General features: G+C 43.0%; 1 protein-coding gene across 3 annotated transcripts in view; it reads right to left on the bottom strand.

Moving 5' to 3' along the window:
- GLB1 (galactosidase beta 1) overlaps positions 1-20,581 on the bottom strand; it is a 103,298-nt gene that overhangs the window by 19,864 nt on the left and 62,853 nt on the right. For all 3 annotated transcript variants that reach the window (XM_020888549.2, XM_020888559.2, XM_070455310.1), the window contains exons 11-15: positions 10,851-10,925; positions 8,549-8,638; positions 5,707-5,820; positions 2,724-2,855; positions 583-837 (exon numbers count right to left, since the gene is read on the bottom strand). In XM_020888549.2, the coding sequence (XP_020744208.2) occupies positions 583-837; positions 2,724-2,855; positions 5,707-5,820; positions 8,549-8,638; positions 10,851-10,925 (666 nt within the window). The remainder of the gene's footprint in view (positions 1-582; positions 838-2,723; positions 2,856-5,706; positions 5,821-8,548; positions 8,639-10,850; positions 10,926-20,581) is intronic.

Consider the following 20,581-nt stretch of genomic DNA (forward strand, 5'->3'; position numbering starts at 1 on the left):
CTGTTGAATGAATAACTTGAGTCATGATAAGGTTGTCTAGGATGAAAATAGGACTTGAAGTAGAGAAGACAATGGTGAAAGAAGACATGTCTTCAAAGAATAAAGGAGAATGAAGCAGGCAATAAAGTGGCCAGGGGGGAGCTGAGGATCCCACAGACAGGGGTGGATGCACCCCGGGCATGGGAGCATCCTCATACAGAGATGGGGTGATCTGGAGAGTATAGAGTTAGGTGTGAACAAGAGAAAACAGGCTTCCCAGAGATCTGCCCCTTTGCCTGGGCCAGATTTTCTTCAGTAAATAGTCAGTTTTCAAAGAAGGTATGATTTTTCTTAGGGGAAGGAGGAAGTTGCTAAAGAAAGTTGTCAATGAAAATGGACTAGACGGTGTACCTTCAGGCTGACCACAGCATTTTTGAAGATGTGCTATGGCCCTGCTCCTGAGAAATGGATAAACGTCCACAGAAAACCCTCCACTCCCCTGAGTCTCATGCAGCACACCGTTAGCAGTCTTTTTGATGCCGTATCATACACAGAAAAGACATCTGAGGCCTAAACGCAAATACTTTCCATGAAGACACATACCTTGGTCCATCCAGGAAACTGGATGAAGGTGTCCTGAGGCAAGTCTGAGATCCCGCTGGGAATAGTGAAGTTACCCACATAAAAGGTCGGGAGTGCGTAGGTAGGTGGGCTGTGTGCACGGGCTTTAATGTGGTAGCCGCTGTCACGGCCATCCCAGGTCCCCAGGTGACTGCGTACTGCATCCTCCATGTCCAGCGGGAAGATCTCCCAGTCAGTGAGGATTTCGGAATCAAGGGTCAGGTTAGAAACAAGACCCTGTAAAAGAGAAACAGAGTCATGAGCTGGGGGGTAAAGATGGGGATGGAGAGAGGCTTCACGTGACTCTGTGTTCCAGCCCTGAATTCCTGGGAAAAGCACACTGGGATATGAAACACCAACAGCACATGAAACTCAAACTGTGTGTATATCAGAGTGACACAGATCTGGCTCGAGGCCAGAGCTTTAGACCCCAAATCCCCAGTCTTCAGTGTTTGGTTCAGAGACATGGCCAGAAGAGAGGAAATGATGGTTTTGAGGATGGGAGAGTGAATGGAGGTGGGGGTTGGGTGGGGAATGCAAAGGAACACTTGGCCCACTGTGAAAGATTAGAAGGGTCTGTGACAATGATGGGGAGCCTGAGACTCACATTCTGAAGTTGCTCTATTTGTCCAGTGGGGGCAAGGGCTTGGGGTATCCATGGCACCAGACACTGCATGGAAGCCTTTGTCCATGGCTCATCTGGCTTCCTCTTCACAGCCTTTCATGAGCGGAACTTTTCCATCCCAGTGGGATCCCACATTTGTTCTCCGACACCTCTCAATACCATGCCTCAGTGGCCCAATCAGTAATTCAATAAGCGTTAACCACGCAGCTGTGTGCCAGGCTCTTTGCTGGGTCCTGGGGACCGAGACACTTCCCAAGAGTTCCTGTCACTCTGTGGGTCAGTGTGGCCTATGGTGGCCAAGCAGGACGACCATTAATTAGTCTGACCACAAGGACGGTAACAGGGACATTTCTTTTATACTGGAGGCAAAAGTGGCCCCTGCGTGACTGTGCTCTAAGAGTGTCACAGCTTTGCTTCGGAGAGGCCACCAGGAGGGTCAGGAGATAGCCCCAGACACCTGTCCTGTCGTGGGTGTTGCCGTCATCCCTGAGGTGCAGCCTTCCCTCCTCTAGCACGTGGTGAGCTTCCCGAGAGGCAGCCTGTAGCTCAACATCCTTGCCTTCCCCCAAAAGCACTGCATGGGGCACACACACAGAGTATGAGCATAACAAACATTTACTGAACACTGCTCTCAAAATGTACATCAGAAAAACATATTTGGACTAGATGCCTAGGCACAGACTAACCAAGAGAGGTGAGAGCAGTGCGCGGAGGGAAATGCTTTCTAAAATTCAAGAGTTTGTCCACACCCAGAAAACAGCAGAACAAATGCTAAGTTGGCTTTGTTAGCAAGGGAGTGCCTTTTGCAGGCTCGGTGGGTTTTTTAAGCAAAGGAAAAGCATGGTGCGGTGGCTTCCTCCTTCTGTTTCTTGCTAAAGGATGACTGAACTCAAATGCAAGGGTTCTGTTTGCAAAGCTCAACTTTCTCATCATCTACAGAGGAAAACAGATCTTCAAAATAACCCAACTTCTAGGTTGCAAAACAAATCAGGTAAATTTACTCATCAAATTTGGCAAAGGGGGGGTGGGCTTTTAAAAATTACTCCTATGTGGACTTCCCTGGTGGTACAGTGGGTAAGAATCTGCCTGCCAGTGCCGGGGACACAGGTTCAATCCCTGGTCCGGGAAGATTCGACATACCTCGGAGCAACCAAGCCCATAAGCCACAACTTCTGGACCCGCTGCACTCTAGAGCCCACAAGCTGCAACTGCTGAAGCTCATAATTCTTAGAGCCTGTGGCTCCACCAACAAGAGAAGCCACCACAATGAGAAGCCCATGCGCTGCAACAAGAGTGTTGTCCCAGTTAGAGAAAGCCTGTGTGCAGCAGCAAAGGCCCAGCACAACCAAAACAGAAAATTACTTCTACGTGAACAGGGCTGGAAGGAAAGAGTGTATGCAGGAGAGTCTTTATGTGGATTTACAGACACTTCCCCAATGACTTAGGCACAGTTCTGTCACCCTTTGAGTCTTACTCCCAACAGGGAGGCCGGGCCTACCTTGAAATCGTTGATAGACGGGCCATAGTTCACACGCCCCATATTCTCCACCAGGAGGTCCAAGGTGGCTCCAGCTTTCCCCGTTATGTTCAGGGTGAGCACGGATTCTCGTTCAAGGACTCCCTGGGCGACCTGTGGGTTCAACACCAGATGAGAATTAACCAGGGTGGGAGGGTCAGCAGAGGCAGCCTGCTCAGTCAGTTCCACACTCATTTTCCTACCTTGAAGTGTCAGCAGACTTGGGACAGAAATGCTCTGATGGCTCCTTTGCCCAAGTCCTCAGCCAGATGCCCAGGCTCCTGCAACCACTGCGTTCTACACAGGAGGACTGCCAGACTCAGCTCCCAGCAGGGAAGGGCTGAGGCTGATTTCCTTAGCTTTGGGATATTTTTCTGTATGTCTATTTTAATTTTTTTTATTTTGTATTTATTATTATTTTAAACGTTATTCATTTATTTTTAATTTTTGGCCATGCCTCAGAGTACACAAGATCTTAGTTCCCCAGCCAGGGATCAAACCTGCAGTCCTTGCAGTGGAATCACAGAGTATTAAACACTGAATTTCCAGGGAAGTCCCTTATTTTTTAAATTTACTTTTTACTTTATATTGGGGTATAGTTGATTTACAATGTGTTCATTACAGGTGTACAGCTAAGTGATCCAGTTATATGTATACATATCAATATATGAATTCTTTTTCAGATTCCCTTCCCATATAGCTTATTACAGAGTATTGAGTAGGCTGTGCATCTATTTTTAATAGGGGATGGAGGCAGAAATTCCAGGGGAAGATTTCTAATACAGGAATGTCTTCACATGCTCATAGCAAAAACAAGGTAGTAATAAAAAATAGCTTTTAAACAGCATGGAGACGGGACAAAATAAGACAAACGAGATAAAATCAGAGAGTTAGGTGGAGTAGTTTTACTTCAAAATACCTGATATGATACATTAACCACAAAGATGAAATAATAGAATGAGGGGAAATAACAGGTATTTTAGCAGCAACATATTCCTAACTTTTTAAAATGCAAGATTCTTAAAAAAAAAAAAAAAAAGACTGTAAATCACTAAAATAACCCTCAAATTGGAATTTTAGAAATCGTTGCCATCAGTATACATACTCATAATGTTTTAGACATTTGCTGCCACTCAAATTAAAACCACTCATGACAACAGAATGGAAATATTTTCATTTAAAATTGTCTCTCACCTGAAACTACCACAACATTGTTAACTGGCTAGACCCCAATACAAAGTAAAAAGTTTAAAATCTGAAAAAAAAAAAAAAGAATAAGTAGTTTGGGAGACATGGGAAATTGCTGTGGAGAAATAGAAGAAGCAGAAAACTAGTTCTGATACTTGAGTAACCTTGGGTGAATCACTTCACTTCTCTGATCCTCAATTTCTTTCCTTTTGTGTTGTTTTTGAAGCATAGTCGATTTACAATGTTGTGTTAGCTTAAGGTGTCCAGCAAAGTGATTTCATTTTACATATTCTTTCCCATTATAGGTTATTATAAGATATTGAATATAGTTCCCTGTGCTATAGAGTAGGACCTTGTTTGCCTATTTCATCTGTTAAAATCACTTCATTCTTTTTAAGAAAAATTAAAAATTTTTTTTCTCAACAAATTTTCTTGGTTAGGAAAAATCTTTCACGTGTTTATTTCACATGATTGTTTCAGTGAGAAGAATGGAAATCCTATAACTTTATGTTTACTTTGTATGAAACCAAAGCGTTTGTATCTCTTAGCTCTAATTACTATGAACAGCCCTTCAGAATATAACTTCTCATGTAGGATGAAGACCCTAAGTTAAATGACTCATCTGCTGTGCACAAAACAGACCCTGCCATCCAGGAGCAAAGAAGACATGAATGACACAGTGTCAGTCAAGGGGGATGGCCCTGGACTAGGGGGGTGGCCAGGAAGTTCGGACGGAGGAGGGGGTGTATACCTCAGGGAGGTGGCATGCAGGTGAGGCTACATCAGCCAGCAAGAGGAACAGCTCAGGAGCATTTCGAGGAGGGTGGAGCCAATGGCCCTGACTATCATGTTACTGAGGTAGGAGATAGATGGGCCCTTGGGTTGGACATCTGGTGTTTGTCAAGTGGGGTCAAACTGAAGACACTCCGAGGACAAAGCTAGTAGCAGAAGCTGACCTCTGCTGAAGAGAAGAGATAAGGTGGCCACTCTTGAGGTCAGGGGGAACTTCCCTGTCAGTACCTGTAAAGGCAGGCTCCTTGGGGGTCACAACATGCCCCCCCATGACAAGTGAGGATGTGCACCCAGAGGCCTCTGCAGTGGGATCCATTTTAGCAAAAAGCTAGCCCGCGTGTTGGGGAAGGCCCGAGGACAGACCAAGTGTGAAAAATGAAATGATAATTGGCCAATGGTACACAAAAACCCAGAAGGACTGTCTTATGAGGGATTTAAGTCACCTCGTTACTACACTCCTCATTCAGGACACCTGCTGTCCTCTCCAGGTGTGTATTTCTGCCTCGCTTCAGTCTTCTATTTGTGTTTATTTATTTACTTTTGTATTTTGGTCCTGCTGTGTGGCATGCAAGACAGTTCCTGGATCAGGGCTCAAACTCAGGCCCTGGCAGTGAAATGCTGACTCCTAACCACCAGACAGCCAGGGAACTTGGATAAACATGCTGTTTCTCTGTGTGCTGTCCCACTTGCTGTGCTATGTCCCTAAGAATAAATTTGCTACCTGTTTTTACAATTTTGGCCTCCTTGAAACATTCTTGCTTTCAAACAGGGGAAAGAGCCAGGAGAACTTTGCCTGTAGCCCCTGGTGGCCTAGCGGCTAAGATTTCTGCTTTTCATCCAGGCTACCCAGGACTAGTTCCTGCGCAAGGAATAAGATCTCTCCTCAGGACTGCTTACTGCTGTCTCTCTGAGATCATTACCAAGTGCAACCCACAACTCTCCTCCCCCATAGGGGCAGATACACAAGTTCAGAGAGAATTCTTACCCCATTCACAGAGACATAGGCCCGGTCATGGACGCCATTGGTTGGCGAAGAGAGGGGTGTAGGGTTGCTGTAGTCTTCAGGGAGTGTTGTTCGATACAGCACAAATCCAAAGTACTGGTTAGAGAAGGATGCAAAAAAAAGACATCACTCTTGCAGTTCATCTTAGGAGAACTGGGTCACCCTCCATCTGTGTGAAAGCAATGTTTCTAAAACTATAAGAATGAAATGCTTCCCCAACCTCGGCAAATATTCTGTCTGAAAGAAGAAAACTGGCTTCAGTTTTCAGATCAGAAAATAACCATCACAGCAGCAAACTGCAAGGAAGCCTGGAGGCCTCTGTCCAACATCCCCTCCCCTCCCACAAGAAGGAACCAGACCCTGGAACATGTTAGGTGATGTGCCAGAATCACTTGGGGGGGTCCCATCACAGATCAAAAGGTTACTGCTGTTGTTACCTCAAAAACCAAAACCAAAGACAACAAAAACAAACGGTAAACAGCAACAGAGTGCTCCGTAAAACATTCTCCAGCTTCTTGGGCTAAATCTGCCCTAACATACAAAACAAGAGTCAATCAGAAACTATTTCAAGTGGAGGCGAAGGGGAAACAGGCGGCAAGAGACAGATGGAGGTGGGGGTGAAATGTGTCTCTAAATGTGCCTCAGAAAGTACTTTGAGATGCTGGGACCCCTGGTTGGAAAGGAAGCCCCCAAACACCAGCCTGGGTGAATGGCTTCCTGGGTAGTCATTAGCTGGGAGAGCTGGACAAATCAAGTTATACAGGAGAATCCAAATGGAAACCCAGCAGAAAACAAAGTTTCCCACTCTTCAGCCCTGAATGCAAGAAAGTGCAGCCCAGCAAAGGGGAGAGGTGATATGCAGGAGCGGAAGGAAAACGCTAACCCATGTTCCTGTGTTGCAGGAAAGTGCTAAACTCAAGAAATGCCACTGTCATCACCCAAACCTTCAAGCACAAGGATGCCTCCCTTCCAGACCCCCAAATCTCCATCTCTTGTTTGTTTTTTTCTTTTGAATGGAGCAGAGTGGTGAGTCCTAGCTCAGAGACTAGGGGTTTTCAGGAGGGGAGCAGAAGGTGAGATGCTCCCTGCAATGGCAAAGTAGAGGACTCCAGGGATGGGGCGGATGGGGGAGGCAGCTGCAAGGGTACCAAAGCTGCACCCCATGCCCTGCAGCTGTGCCCGCCGAGAGGTTTGCTGGAAGTAAATCTACGGCCTGTCCCAGATCTGAAGCAGTCAGGGCCCAGGAGCCACGCCTCATCTGAGAGCACTGCCTTGGCCAAAGGTGGGACAGCGGAAAGGGTCTGAGAAAAAGCAAGGACACTAACCTGGGATCCACTTCCCAGGTTCCCACTGCTCTGAGTTGTGTCTTACCTGATGTGCTCCGACCCTACTTGGTGGAGAGGACAGGTAGATGGAGACATGGATGTACAACCAGTGTGTGTTAGAACCAGAGAAAGAACACTACCCAACACTAATAAAAAAGTGAGGGGGAGCTTAATTAATCATTTTTATTTATCACAAAGCAGTATTGCTGGAGTGAAATCACAAACATAACAATAGTAACTGGAAGCAAAATAAGCTAAAGCAAGATCAAATGTGCTGTTATTATATCACCCTCCAGAAGGTGATCTCCTCAGACAGTCAGAAAGGAGCCCCTAGATAATTTTCCATTTCAAAACCCAGAGCTGAGATCTTAACTAAGTGATCAAACAGAACGCTGAACTAAAGGCACCAAGTGATCCTACGACAGTACCCCGAGAAGAACACACCACTGCTGTCGTGCATGCGCCAAAAATGTTTCACTGAATCTAACCAGTGAGGCGTGGTCTACAAAACTCAGAAACTGTCTGAACTCTTCAGACACGACCATGTCACTAGAGAGAGAGGGAAAACGGACTCGGGAACTGTCGCAGATGAAAGCAGACTAAATGCATTGTGTGATCATGGACTGGCAACTGGACTGAAAAGAGATAAGCTATAAAGGACATTGCTGGAATAAACTGGGATACCTGATTGCAGAATGTATATTAGATAATAGGACTGTATCCATGCGAGATTTCTTAAGGGTGATCATTATTTGTGTTCATGTAGGATAATGTCCTTCTTAAAAATATATGCTCTAATATTTAAGAGTGGAAGTGTCATGATGTTGACAACTACCTCAAATGCTTAAAAAAAAACCCGAAAAGCAGCTGACTCTGAACCATACACATGAGAAAGAGGACGCAAATGAAGCAGCTGTTAACACTTGATGGATCTAGGTTAAAGCTCTATGGGTGTTGCACTATTCTTGCAAGTTTTCTAACATAAAAAGTTGGGGAAATTTTACAATAAAGATGGAGCCGTGCCTGGAGATTACACACACACACACACACACACACACACACACACCATGCACTCTGTTCTTTTTCTCTGCAAAGGCAGGAAAAAGAATCTCTAATAACCTAATTAATCTATCAAGAAGACAGTCCCTATATCTTGGAACTAAGAACAAACAACTGTCTTTTTTTGAGTAATAGAACAGTGGTTTTACTCTGATACCTAATAAGATGAATTATATCAGACATATACTCAATGTATAACCTGCAGAGAATTGTGCTAAAGCAGGTTATTACCTGTCTGATAAGAAATGGGAGTGGGGAGAACAGGAAAGGTCAGCCACTGTGCAGCAGGCAGAGCTAGAGCCTGGAGGTCCGAGGTGACTTCACGTGGGGTCTGATGTATCTGCTTACCATTTTGGTCCCTCTGTTCAGAACAGGTAGTGTAGAAAGCACATATTTTTGAGGGTAGAAAAAAGATTAAAGCATTACCTCTGAAGCCCTACCTGTTTCACATCAATGAATGTCAAAGGATAAACACTTTTTATGGGTCCAGAGGGACACAGGATGTTGAGAGCATCCTCCACTGTCTTTAACTGAAAAGAAACCAAAATAGCATTCACTCACTGTCACCCCTCACTTAATCACAGTAGAAATAATGTCATCATCAGAGACAGCAGATTTGACCAAACCCCTAAATAAAATGAAATGGTTTGAATTCCACCTAGGGCTGTCCCACAGTCACCTTCAATCAGTTCTATCCAGTCCCTAACTCTGGATGAAAAATAACAGATGACATTGTAAAAAGAGTTTCAAACATACCTGTTCACAATCACAACCTCCTGTATAGAAAAGGCCCGTAAAATGCATGAAAACCAAGACTCTGTAAAGCCTTCCCGCCACCTCCAAGTGAAGTAGGCCCAACTGTGCCCTTCTCTGAGCTTGTCAGCAGCACACTGCCCACGCCTGTATCACCTCCCACTTGTTTACCCCACTGCACTCTTTGTGGACAGTCAGCTGCTTAAGAGCAAGCTCTGTATGCGCTCACCGCTGATGTCCAGCATATAGTAGACACCCAATTAACACTTTTTATATTCAGCCTAAATGACTGTGTTTTCTTGTAGCCCATGATGTTTACTCTGATGCACAGAACAACCCTGGGTGCCTCACCAAGCTCTCGGAGAGACCCCCCTGTACCCACACACCTCACCGAGTCCTCACAAAACCGGGCAACGAAGGCAATACTGTCCCTTGTTAGGGAAGAGGGACTGGGGACTCAGAGGTGTCCACTGGAGTCACGGCCCAGACGGGATTTGCAGTTAGCTTTGGCTTCAAACCCAGGGCTTTCGCCAACATGAAACTGGTTAGGAATTTTATAAACGCTTTTTAGGACCACCTCACTGATAGGTAGCATGGAGGAAAAAAAAAAAAAACCCACTCGGACAACTCAAGGAGCTCACGGTGAAAGCTTTTATCCTATATAACTATGATCTACATAAACATCATTCACTATTTAAAAAAATTAATTATTCATTTATTTGGCTGCACTGGGTCTTAGTTGCAGCATGTGGGATCTAGTTCCCTGACTAGGGATCAAACCTTGGGCCCCCCACATTGGAAGCATAGAGTCTTAGACACTGGACCACAAGGAAACTCCCAAACTTTATAGTTTTATGTCAATTTGCTGTCTTCAATTGTATATATTTAGTTTCTGGTCTCACAATTCTCCTTCCTGGTAAACAGAATGTGCTTTGGTACTAAGGTGGCTTTGTTTTAGCAATATTGTTTAAAACATTTGCAGTTATTTTCTGTTGCATAAAAATAAACTTTGCACAGCTTAAAAAGACACAAACCAAACTTTTCCTTAAGTAGCAGTAGCAATGAACCAGTAGAAGGTACTCCCTTTACAAATGTGATTAAAGTCTGATTAATCTAAAACAAGATTCCTATCAGGCAGAGAAACCACATTCTTTGTAGAATGTAACACACATATCTGACACTAGGTGGAAAATGTTACAAGAGCTCAACCAGACATCAAAGGGCTTTACCAGTGGAAACATTATACAATCATGTTTGGCATTTTGCTTAAAGATAAAAACTTACGATGCTATTTTAGCATATCAAGATTCTTAAGAAACGTGTAACTTTTTTTTTCTTGTTAGTTAACCCAGGTAGGAGTTAGGGATTATCAGAGGGGAAAACCTGAAGATGGTCAAAACAAATTGCCTTGGGCTTACGTCACTCCTGACTATCAAATGAAGCCTCTCCTCTTTTTCTCTTTCCCTAGAAGAAAAAGTTCTTCGCTAATATTTATGAATCATTTCTAGCTTTCCCACTCGATGTCCCAATTACCATACAAGCCACAAGCCATGAGGACATGATTTTTCTTTTTTTCTGAAGACATGGCTTTGAGATGGAGGGGAGTGTATCATTTAGAGTTAATGTTTGTGGCTTTTGAGAACTCCTTTTAAAAAGGGAGAATTATAGAAATGAATGTCACTAGCCATAACAATAAGGTTGCATGTTATTCCCACAAGGGTTCCTAACACTGGTTTTGACACTGATGATGGAAACAAAATGATCTACGAATGCCCACTCACGCCTGATGCACTCACCCTGTCAACATCACACACAGCATTTCATGGCCTGTGTCCCCGTTTTCCCAGAAACATCACCCACCCCATCAGTCTCACAGAAAACAAGTTCACGAAAAAAATAAGGAACCGATTGCCAGGCCTAACACTTTGACTCATGACTGCTGAATTCCACTTCCTTACTCTCAATGTTTCTGTCAGTTTTTTTTCTTACCTTTTTCAGAGCAACTTTTCCATATGCAAACTTTGGTGTGGATGGGGGGATAGGACCTTCCGGTATTTTTGCAAACTATAAACCACAGTGGAAAAAAGAAAAGAAAAACGGCTGTTAAACTCTCAGAAACACACGTCTACAATTCATGTTTCAAAAGAATGATCAAAGATTCAAATAGTGCCAGTGATTTTTGGAAAGGCAAAGGAACCAAAAACTCCCTCCAAAACAGAATTCTAAGCATGCGTCTGTGTATGTCTGTGCTTTAAGCTCCAGGAATCATTCAAATAATTATAGAACAAAACACCTGAAAACAGAAAGTGGAAACAAGTAGACTAACATGACATTGTAAATCAACTATCAGTTCAATTCATTCGCTCAGTGGTGTCTGACTCTTTGCGACCCCATGGACTGCAGCACACCACGCCTCCATGTCCATCACCAACTCCTGGAGCTTATTCAAACTCATGTCCATTGAGTCTGTGATGCCATCCAACCATCTCATCCTCTGCTGTCCCCTTCTCCTCCCACCTTCAATCTTTCCCAGCATCAGGGTCTTTTCCAATGAGTCAGCTCTTCGCATCAGGTGGCCAAAGTATTGGAGTTTCAGCTTCAGCGTCAGTCCTTCCGATGAATATTCAGGACTGATTTCCTTTAGGATGGACTGGTTGGATCTCCTTGCAGTCCAAGGGATTCTCAAGAGTCTTCTTCAACACCACAGTTCTAAAGCATCAATTCTTTGGCACTCAGCTTTCCTTATGGTCCAATTCTCACATCCATCCATGACTACTGGAAAAACCATAGCTTTAACTAGATAGATCTTTGTTGGCAAAGTAATATCTCTGCCTTTTAATATGCTAAGTTGGTCATAACTTTTCTTCCAAGGAGCAAGCGTCTTTTAATTTCATGGCTGCAGTCACTATCTGCAGTGATTTTGCAGCCCCCCAAAATAAAGTCTGTCACTGTTTTCATTGCTTCCCCATCTATTTGCCATGAAGTGATGGGACCAGATGCCATGATCTTAGTTTTCTGAATGTTGAGTTTTAAGCCAACACTTTCACTCTCCTCTTTCACTTTCATCAAGAGGCTCTTTAGTTCTTCGATTTCTCCATAAGGGTGGTGTCACATCCTGGGTTGCGAAGTTAAGTGGGCCTTAGGAAGCATCACTACAAACAAAGCTAGCAGAGGTGATGGAATTCCAGTTGAGCTGGAATTCCTAAAAGATGATGCTGCAAAAGTGCTGCACTCAATATGCCAATGAATTTGGAAAACTCAGCAGTGGACAAAGGACGGGAAAAGGTCAGTTTTCATTCCAATCCCAAAGAAATGCAATGCCAAAGAATGCTCAAACTATTGCACAATTGCAGTTAATCTCACACTAGCAAAGTAATGCTCAAAATTCTCCAAGCCAGGCTTCAACAGTACGTGAACCATGAACTTGCAGATGTTCAAGCTGGATTTAGAAAAGGCAAAGGAACCAGAGCTCAAATTGCCAACATCCATCGGAACATCAAAAAAGCAAGTGAGTTCCAGAAAAACAACTACTTCTGCTTTATTGACTATGCCAAAGCCTTTGACTGTGTGGATCACAACAAACTGGGAAATTCTAGAGATGGGAATACCAGACCACCTGACCTAAGAAATCTGTATGCAGGTCAGGAAGCAACAGTTAGAACTGGACACAGAACAGACTGGTTCCAAATTGGGAAAGGAGTACGTCAAGGCTGTATATTGTCACCCTGCTTATTTAACCTATATGCAGAGTACATCATGAGAAATGCAGGGCTGGATGAGGCAAAAGGTAGAATAATCAAGATTGCCAGGAGAAATAAACTATACACCAATGAAAAAAAATTTTAAATGCTACCATTAAAAACAGCGACAACGGGGGCTTCCCTCATGGTCCAGTGGTAAGGAATCTGCCTGCCAATGCAGGAGACAATGGGTTTGGTCCCTGTGGTCTGGGAGGGTCCCACAGGTCGCAAAGCAAACAAGCCCATGCACCCCAACTATTTGAGCCAGTGCTCTAGAGCCCAGGAGCCACAACTACTGAACCCACGTGCTGCAACTACTGAGGACCATGCTCCCGAGAACAAGTCTCCGTGAGGGGAGCCCACATACCACAACTATAGGATCGCCCCTGCTCTAGAGAAAAGCCTATGCAGCAAAGAGGATCCAGCACGGCCAAAAACAGATAAGATTATTTTTAAAAACAATGACAAAAACTGAGACCTGAATTAGGAATGGGGTGAAACAAAAAGGCAAAAGCAAGTAGGATGAAAGTGACAGCAGAAGACTGGGGTGGGGAGGGAAAAAAAAAGGTACATGGCAAAACTGACTCTGAGGGGAGGGAGTCTACAGTAGGAAAAGATGCTCTTTGCAAATTAAATCTTATGAGTAGATTAAAGTTTTGTGTCCATGTTAAATTTGCTGTGGTTATATAAGAGCATATTCTTGCCTATTCTTAAACAACATACACTGAAGTATGTAGGGGTCAAGGGTCTTGATGTCTAAAACCCTCCAGAGGTTTAGAGAACATATGGGCTCGGCGAGGGGCAGATGGTGATACGAATGTAGTGAAATTTTCACACGGGTGAATCTGGGTGTGGAATACACAGTGTTTGTCCTACTATTCTTATTCTTGAAACATTTCTGTAAGTTTGAAATTATTTTTAAATGAAAACAAAACCTTATTAAATACATACACACACAATTTATATTAATGTCAGAAGATATAGGTGTAATTCCCAGGTCTTAAAAAAAGTCTATGTCCATCTGGAATCTCCAAATATTAATAGGTTGTATTATGATCTGTCAGGGCTCTTAGTTCTTTCCTTCTTTCCCCGCCCGCCCCCCACCCCCCGCCGCCTCTCAGCTTCCCTTTTTAAAAGTAATTTTAAAAAGCATAGTAAAAAGCAGTGGTTTCCTGCAATATTCTTTTAGTTCTGTTCTTCAGAGGAAACCATTTTAAAATCATTTCACTGTTTCGATTTTTGCTTCTTTTAGTCTCTAAATTTATCTGCTACTTCTTGTTTGAGCAACTTAAAGCATGATCATTTATTTCTTTAATACATGGGATTTAGCTCAGTTATGCTCTTCAAATATCACTCTTTCTTGCCAAAATGGTTATGTCACCATTTTTACTTTCTCTACTGGTTATCTCTGTAGCTTTAAATAATACCCTATACCTTTATTTCTTAGTTCTTACCAACTAGGACACTATCCGTTGTCTCCACACATTTAAAGATAAGGCTGTCTGCATCCTTCCCCTTAGCTCTCCTCTCCACTCCCATCTCCAAACCATCAGCTGTGCTTTTTACAATGTCAAGGTTAAAGGTCTATCCTATAGTCACAAGTCCTCCCTTCAAGTGTATGTTGACCTTACATTAAAAATTAATCACTTGTGCTCACATTATTACAATTATATAAATATTGCTCTCTGCACAGCTAAATGGTGGATATGTACCAGGATGGCATATTCTCTCTCCTTGCAGATGTTATTTTTCTTTTCTCTTCCCTGGGGTTTCTAATTGCCTTTCTTTTTTCCTCTCTGTTGTTCGGTTAACATGGTGGTTAGATGGTTCCAAATTTCCAAAGATGGTATCAAGTTTCTTCCAACACACTTTTCTCTCCTAGAAAACTTCCTACTGGGACTCTCAGTCTTCTGCTCCAAGGGTTGAGAGTTCATGATTATTTTAGAAAAACTTTCATATTTATTTATGGCCCTGCTGCACTGCTGGTGGGACCCCCATTCCCTGACAGGGATCAAACTCATGCTCCCTGCATCGGGAGTGTGGAGTCTTAACTGCTTGACCATCGGGGAAGTCCCCAGGCTTTATCATTATTCTGGCCCGCCCCACCCCGTTTCTAGAATCTCGTGATTTCCTCATTTCACTAGGGCAATCTCAAGTAACTTCCTAAGAACTGGTACATGGGAGGGAAACTTCCTGAATCTTTGAATGTCTGAGTATGTCGTATTTAGTTAGCAATTTGAATAGGTATAGAATTCTATGTTGAAAATCATCTTCAGGACTTCCCTGGTGGTCCAGAGGCTAAGACTCCCAATGCAGGGGCCCCAGGTTCAATCCCTGGCCAGGGAACAAGATCCCACATGCCTCAACTAAGTTTGCATGCTGCAACTAAGAGTCAATGCAGCCAAATAAATAAATTTTTTTTTTTTAAAATCATCTTCCCTCAGAATGACCAAGGTGCTGTTCAGTGTCCTCTGTCCCCTGGTGTGGCTCATGCCAAGCACATTCCTGAAAAAGGTGACCAGCTTTCTCTCTCTAGAAGCTTGTAGGTTCTTTATTCCCAATATCCTAAATTTCTGTAAAGATGCATCTGGACACACATGATTTTTACATTCATTGTGCTAGGCAACTCAGATATTCTTTTCTATTTTGGAAAAAGTTTTGTATTATTTCTTTGATGTTTTCTTTTGCTCCATTTCTTCCCTTCCTTTTTTTTTAAAATTTTTTCCATTTATTTTTATTAGTTGGAGGCTAATTACTTTACATCATTGCAGTGGTTTTTGTCATACATTGAAATGAATTAGCCATGGATTTACATGTATTCCCCATCCCGATCCCCCCTCCCACCTCCCTCTCCACCCGATCCCTCTGGGTCTTCCCAGTGCACCAGGCCCGAGCACTTGTCTCATGCACCCACCCTGGGCTGGTGATCTGTTTCACCCTAGATAATATACATGTTTCGATGCTGTTCTCTTGAAACATCCCACCCTCGCCTTCTCCCCTATATGCAGAACAGAAAAAGAGACTCAGATGTATAGGGCAGACTTGTGGACTCTTCCCTTCCTTTTAAGTAACCTGCACCTCCCAGATTATTCTTCTATGTGTCTCATCTGTTCTCTCCTGTTTCCATCTGTCTTCTCACCTAATTTCTAGGAAATTCTTTAAATTTCCAATAACTTTTTCTTGGTCTCCTTTATCAAAGTATTCTGTTCTTATTTTATTGATGCACTATCTTCTCAAATATCTCTGAAGGATATAAATTTGAGAAGGTTTGCTTTGTTTAAGATCTGTCCTCTTGCCTTTAGGGTTATTTTTTTGTTTATTTCATCTTGGTCTTTCTCCTCCTGGTTGCAGTTTTCATGGGTTTGCACAAACATCTGGCCATCATCCTTAGTTGTCTGTTCACATTTAACGGTAATGCAGAAGAATGCCCTAGCATTTGCACACTCAGCTTCTATGTGCCAGTCCTGTTATGTATACAGGAGTCAGGCTTGTCCAGTGGGGAGCTTTGTTTTAGGATAACTTCGCAGGAAATCAGGTATAATATGTGGGGTCTTTGCTCTGGGCCTATGCACTTTTTTTTTTTTTTTTTAATCCTCCAATTTTCTGGCTGGTAGAGAGATGCTTCCCTGATGGACAGTTTACTGGAAAGTGGGGTGAAGGAGTGAAGGGTCTGACGGGAAATACGTAGAGTTTCATCAGCCTTCCCACCCTGCTACCCCTGCTTTTTAAAAACCTTTTGGCCATGATACACAGCATGTGGGATCTTGGATCTTTGTTCCCTGACTAGGGATCGAATACCCACTCCCTGCATAAGGAGTACAGAATCTTAACCACTGGACCACCCAGATCTTCCATTTTCAGCTTTCCTTTCCATCCTTTGTCTTACTTGCATTTCTAAGACCCCAGCTCTTCTTGGTTCTTTAAGGTCAATATACTCCCTGTTCCCTATAATCCTCTTCCATGCTCACTGGGAACTTAGATTTCCTTATCTTACTTTTTCAGTCACCACTGCTCCATCTCTTTTTGTTTCCCAGAAATTGGCTGAAATCTCTCATGCATGGACAGCTCCCTTCTTGTTGGCTTCATTTAGAAAAAAAAATCTTTTTTTTTTTTTAATCATTAGTCACATTTTGGAAGGAAGAAGAGATAGATACGTAGACACGCAGCCATCTGGAAGTGGGAGTCCTTGGTATTTCTAATATTCTATGAGTCTATATTTCTGTGAAATGTAAAAGGTCATGTTAAAATGAACTTCATGACTCACAGTAACACAAAGGAGGCCAGAGTTACTCCTGGTCTCAGATCAAGATGCGAGGTCTCTCTTCCCAACGTTCCCTGAAGTCCAGATCACATTCTTTCTCTTTTGCCAGGAGACATACCCCATTCTCCCCCCAACCCCCAACATTCTGGCCAATAACAGCGGTCAGCACAGATCCACCGAGGAGACCTTGCAGCAGTCTGTAAATGGGGGAGATCCCCCATTTACTTGTACGTGGGAGGGGGCCACCACCCACCTAATTTCTAAAGCCAAGGTGTGGCCAGGACTGCAACCTCTCTACCACACTGGATGAAAAAGTCAACTGCACAGACACCTTTATTCAACCTACACTCAGCTAACTTTGATGTGCCAGTTCTGTCATCTTATTTACTCCTTACATAGGCCCTCAGAGCTGGTTATTATATTTTCTCTTTAGAGATGAGACCGAGGAACTTGCTCAAGATTTTGAAAAGGGGCAAGGGAGGGAGCTGGGACTTTGACTCCAAATTTAGTGTTGTTCCTCTGGCTCTGTCTTTTTTTTTTGGCTATTTTAATTAATTTATTTATTTGGCTGCACTGGGTCTTAGTGGTGGCACACAAGAATCTTTGTTGAGGCTTGCAGAACCTTTAGTTGCAGCATGTGGGATCCAGCTCCCTGGCCAGGGATCAAACCCAGGCTCCTTGCATTGGGAGCTTCGAGTCTTAGCCACTGGACCACCAGGTAAGTCCCATCTACAGCTCCATCTTGCCTCCTTTTTTGCCGAACAATAATACAGTAGAAAGTATCTTCCCCACCCCACAAAACCATCTCTCTCTTGTAGTTTTCCTCCTATACCCCCTCTATTTATGCACACATAAAGACGAAATCATTTTATAATTTACTCCTACCGCTTACCAAAAGCACTTTTGGCATGGACCAAATAGTAACAATTTTACTTACTTGCATATTATATTCAAAAAGGTATAACAGAATTTATATAACCATCACTTTTCAATATTAGGCATTGAATTATTTCCAGTTTTTGATCCTATAAATACTATTGCAATGAACAACTTCTTGTCTATAACATTCTCCATGTTCAGAATTTTTAAAATAAAGTTCCAAGTAAGGGGCGTGCATGTGAAGTCGCTTCATTCATGTCCGACTGTTTGCGACTCCAGGTGCTGTAGCCTGTCAGGCTCCTCTCTCCATGGGATTCTCCAGGCAAGAATACTGGAGTGGGTTGCCATGCCCTCCTCCAGTCAAGTGAGGGGTCATTAGGTCAAATGACATAAGCATTTTATATGATTCTTAATATAAGGTATGCCAAAGTTTTCACTAGAGGTCTATACTTGTTTATGTCTTTCACCCAGTTATCTATTTGGATCTTGATTTTTTAAATCAGTAGTATGAGCTCATTATATTCTCCATATTAAGCCTCCATCTGTCTATCATTTGCTACAACCTTTAAAAAAATTATTATAGTGAGTTTACAGGGTTCGATCCCTGGGTCGGGAAGATCCCCTGGAGAAGGAAATGGCAACCCACTCCAGTATTCTTGCCTGGAAAATCCCATGGACTGAGGATCCTGGTAGGCTACAGTCCATGGGGTCGCAAAGAGTCGGACACGACTGAGTGACTTCACTTCACTTCACTGATTATCATATAGCAAAATTCTAATCTTCTGTCCAAGTAACCAATGTGTCAGAAAAGAAATAGACAAACATAGCAAAATAAACTTCTGAACCTTTATGTCTCCATAGTAATTTGTACTTTAATCATAGTTTTCAGACTTGTCATTGCTTTTTATCCTACTTATTTAGAGGGACAAACTCAATGTGGGAAGCTGCTCTTTTCCTAGTAGAATCCAACAGATACAACGGTGACCAACTATTCTCTCCCCAAGACCTCTAATGTTTTTGTTCATTTATCTAATAAACTCTTATTAAGAAAGTAATTGGGGAATCCACTGGTAGTCCAGTGTTTAGGACTCTGCACTTTTACTGATGGGGCCAGGTTCAATTCCTGGTCAGGAAACTAAGATCTGGCAAGCCACGTGGCACAGAAAAAAAAAAAATATAAGAAAGTACTTTGTGTCAGGTCCTGTGCTTGGTACTGAGGATAATAACAGCCCCAAGTCTAGAGTGACAGTGTGTATAAACAAGTTATATTAACACTAGGAGAAGTTGTGTATTCCAGATTTCCACAGTATAACATAGTGGCAGAAAGCAAAGTGTGAGTAAATCTGCAGAGAGATGACTCAAAGATGACTCCCCAGAGAAGGTAATGAGGCATGTCCTCATTTTCCAGATGGATACAGGTAGAGGGGCCACTCTGTGCAGAGGCCAGGGGGTAGAAGCGGCACCTCCTGTAGAACGTGAGGGAGAACTGAATAGCACAGCGAACTACATTCAATGCCTGTAATGTAGCAAATGAATCTGAAAAAGAGTGCACAGAACTGAGTCATCTTGTCGTACACCTGAACCTGACACAGGACTGTAAATTATACTTTAATTTTTAAAAAATGGTTTACATAAAAGGGAGAATTGAAAGATGAGGCTTGATGAAAATAGGGTGGAGTCACGGAAGGCATCCTGACCAGATCAGTGTTTCAGAGAAATCACTTCAAAAGACAGACTAAAAAAGCCAGGTATGCAGGAAATGAATGGACTAATGCCACAGGAGTTTAGGTGATGCTTTAAGAGACTGTCTGTTTGGATTAGAGCGGATGCAGACTATTATATGTGGAATGGATAAACAACAAGCCCTACTGTGTACCACTGGGAACGATAATCAGTATCCTCCGATAGACCTTAATGGAAATGAATATGAAAAAGAATGTATCTATATGTATAACTGAGTCACTTTGTTGTACAGCAGAAATTAACACAACACTGTAAATCAACTGTGCCTCGATAAATTTTTTTTTAAAAGACTAACGCTCATTAAGCAATATTCACATTGTCATCCTTAATTATCTGACATAAACACTGTTTCCACCAGCACCATGGATCATTAGGAGACAGCTGGCTCACCCACTGAACTAATGTCATTCTAGCCATAAACCAAGAGGACAGTCAGCCAGTGTGGACTGGTCCTGTGTCAAAGTTCAAATGTCATTAAGCTTCTGAAACACTGAAAATCATGTTGGCCATTCTCCCATGCCCTGTCACTGCCCAGCCCCAATGCCACCCTCAAGGAATTCCAAGATCCACTCCAGTCATCAAGGTCATCAACTACAACTTGATTAATTTCTACAGAATAACCCATCTTCAAAAAGTCAGCTGGACTTATCTTTGCTAGAAGCCCTATTAAGAACTGGAACAAAACTCTCATTCAAAAGCATACAAAAATAAACTCACCACTGCCCCTCTCAGGAATTGGTAATGAGTAGGAGGGCGCTACCCTACAGTCTTATGGTTCATCCTCGAGGTCAAAGTGTTAACCAGGTTGGTTGAGTTTTACCCACAGCAAAGAGAATAGCTTAAAAAATGCAAATATCGAGAGCACGGTCATGCCTTAAAAGAGTCCTGTGCTGCCTGGAGGGCTGCCAGGAGCCTTCACCACTGAGCACAGGCTTGTGCAGCCTGCTGGGAAATTCCCATCCCTGGGAGTCCACGTCAGTGAAAGAGACTGTCCATCTCTACCCGTGCAGCCTGCTGGGAAATTCCCATCCCTGGGAGTCCACGTCAGTGAAAGAGACTGTCCATCTCTACCCAGCTTAGTCTTGAGATAAGACTAA

Source organism: Odocoileus virginianus, chromosome 26 (genome assembly GCF_023699985.2).
Source record: "Odocoileus virginianus isolate 20LAN1187 ecotype Illinois chromosome 26, Ovbor_1.2, whole genome shotgun sequence".
NCBI classification, from domain to species: Eukaryota; Metazoa; Chordata; class Mammalia; order Artiodactyla; family Cervidae; genus Odocoileus; species Odocoileus virginianus.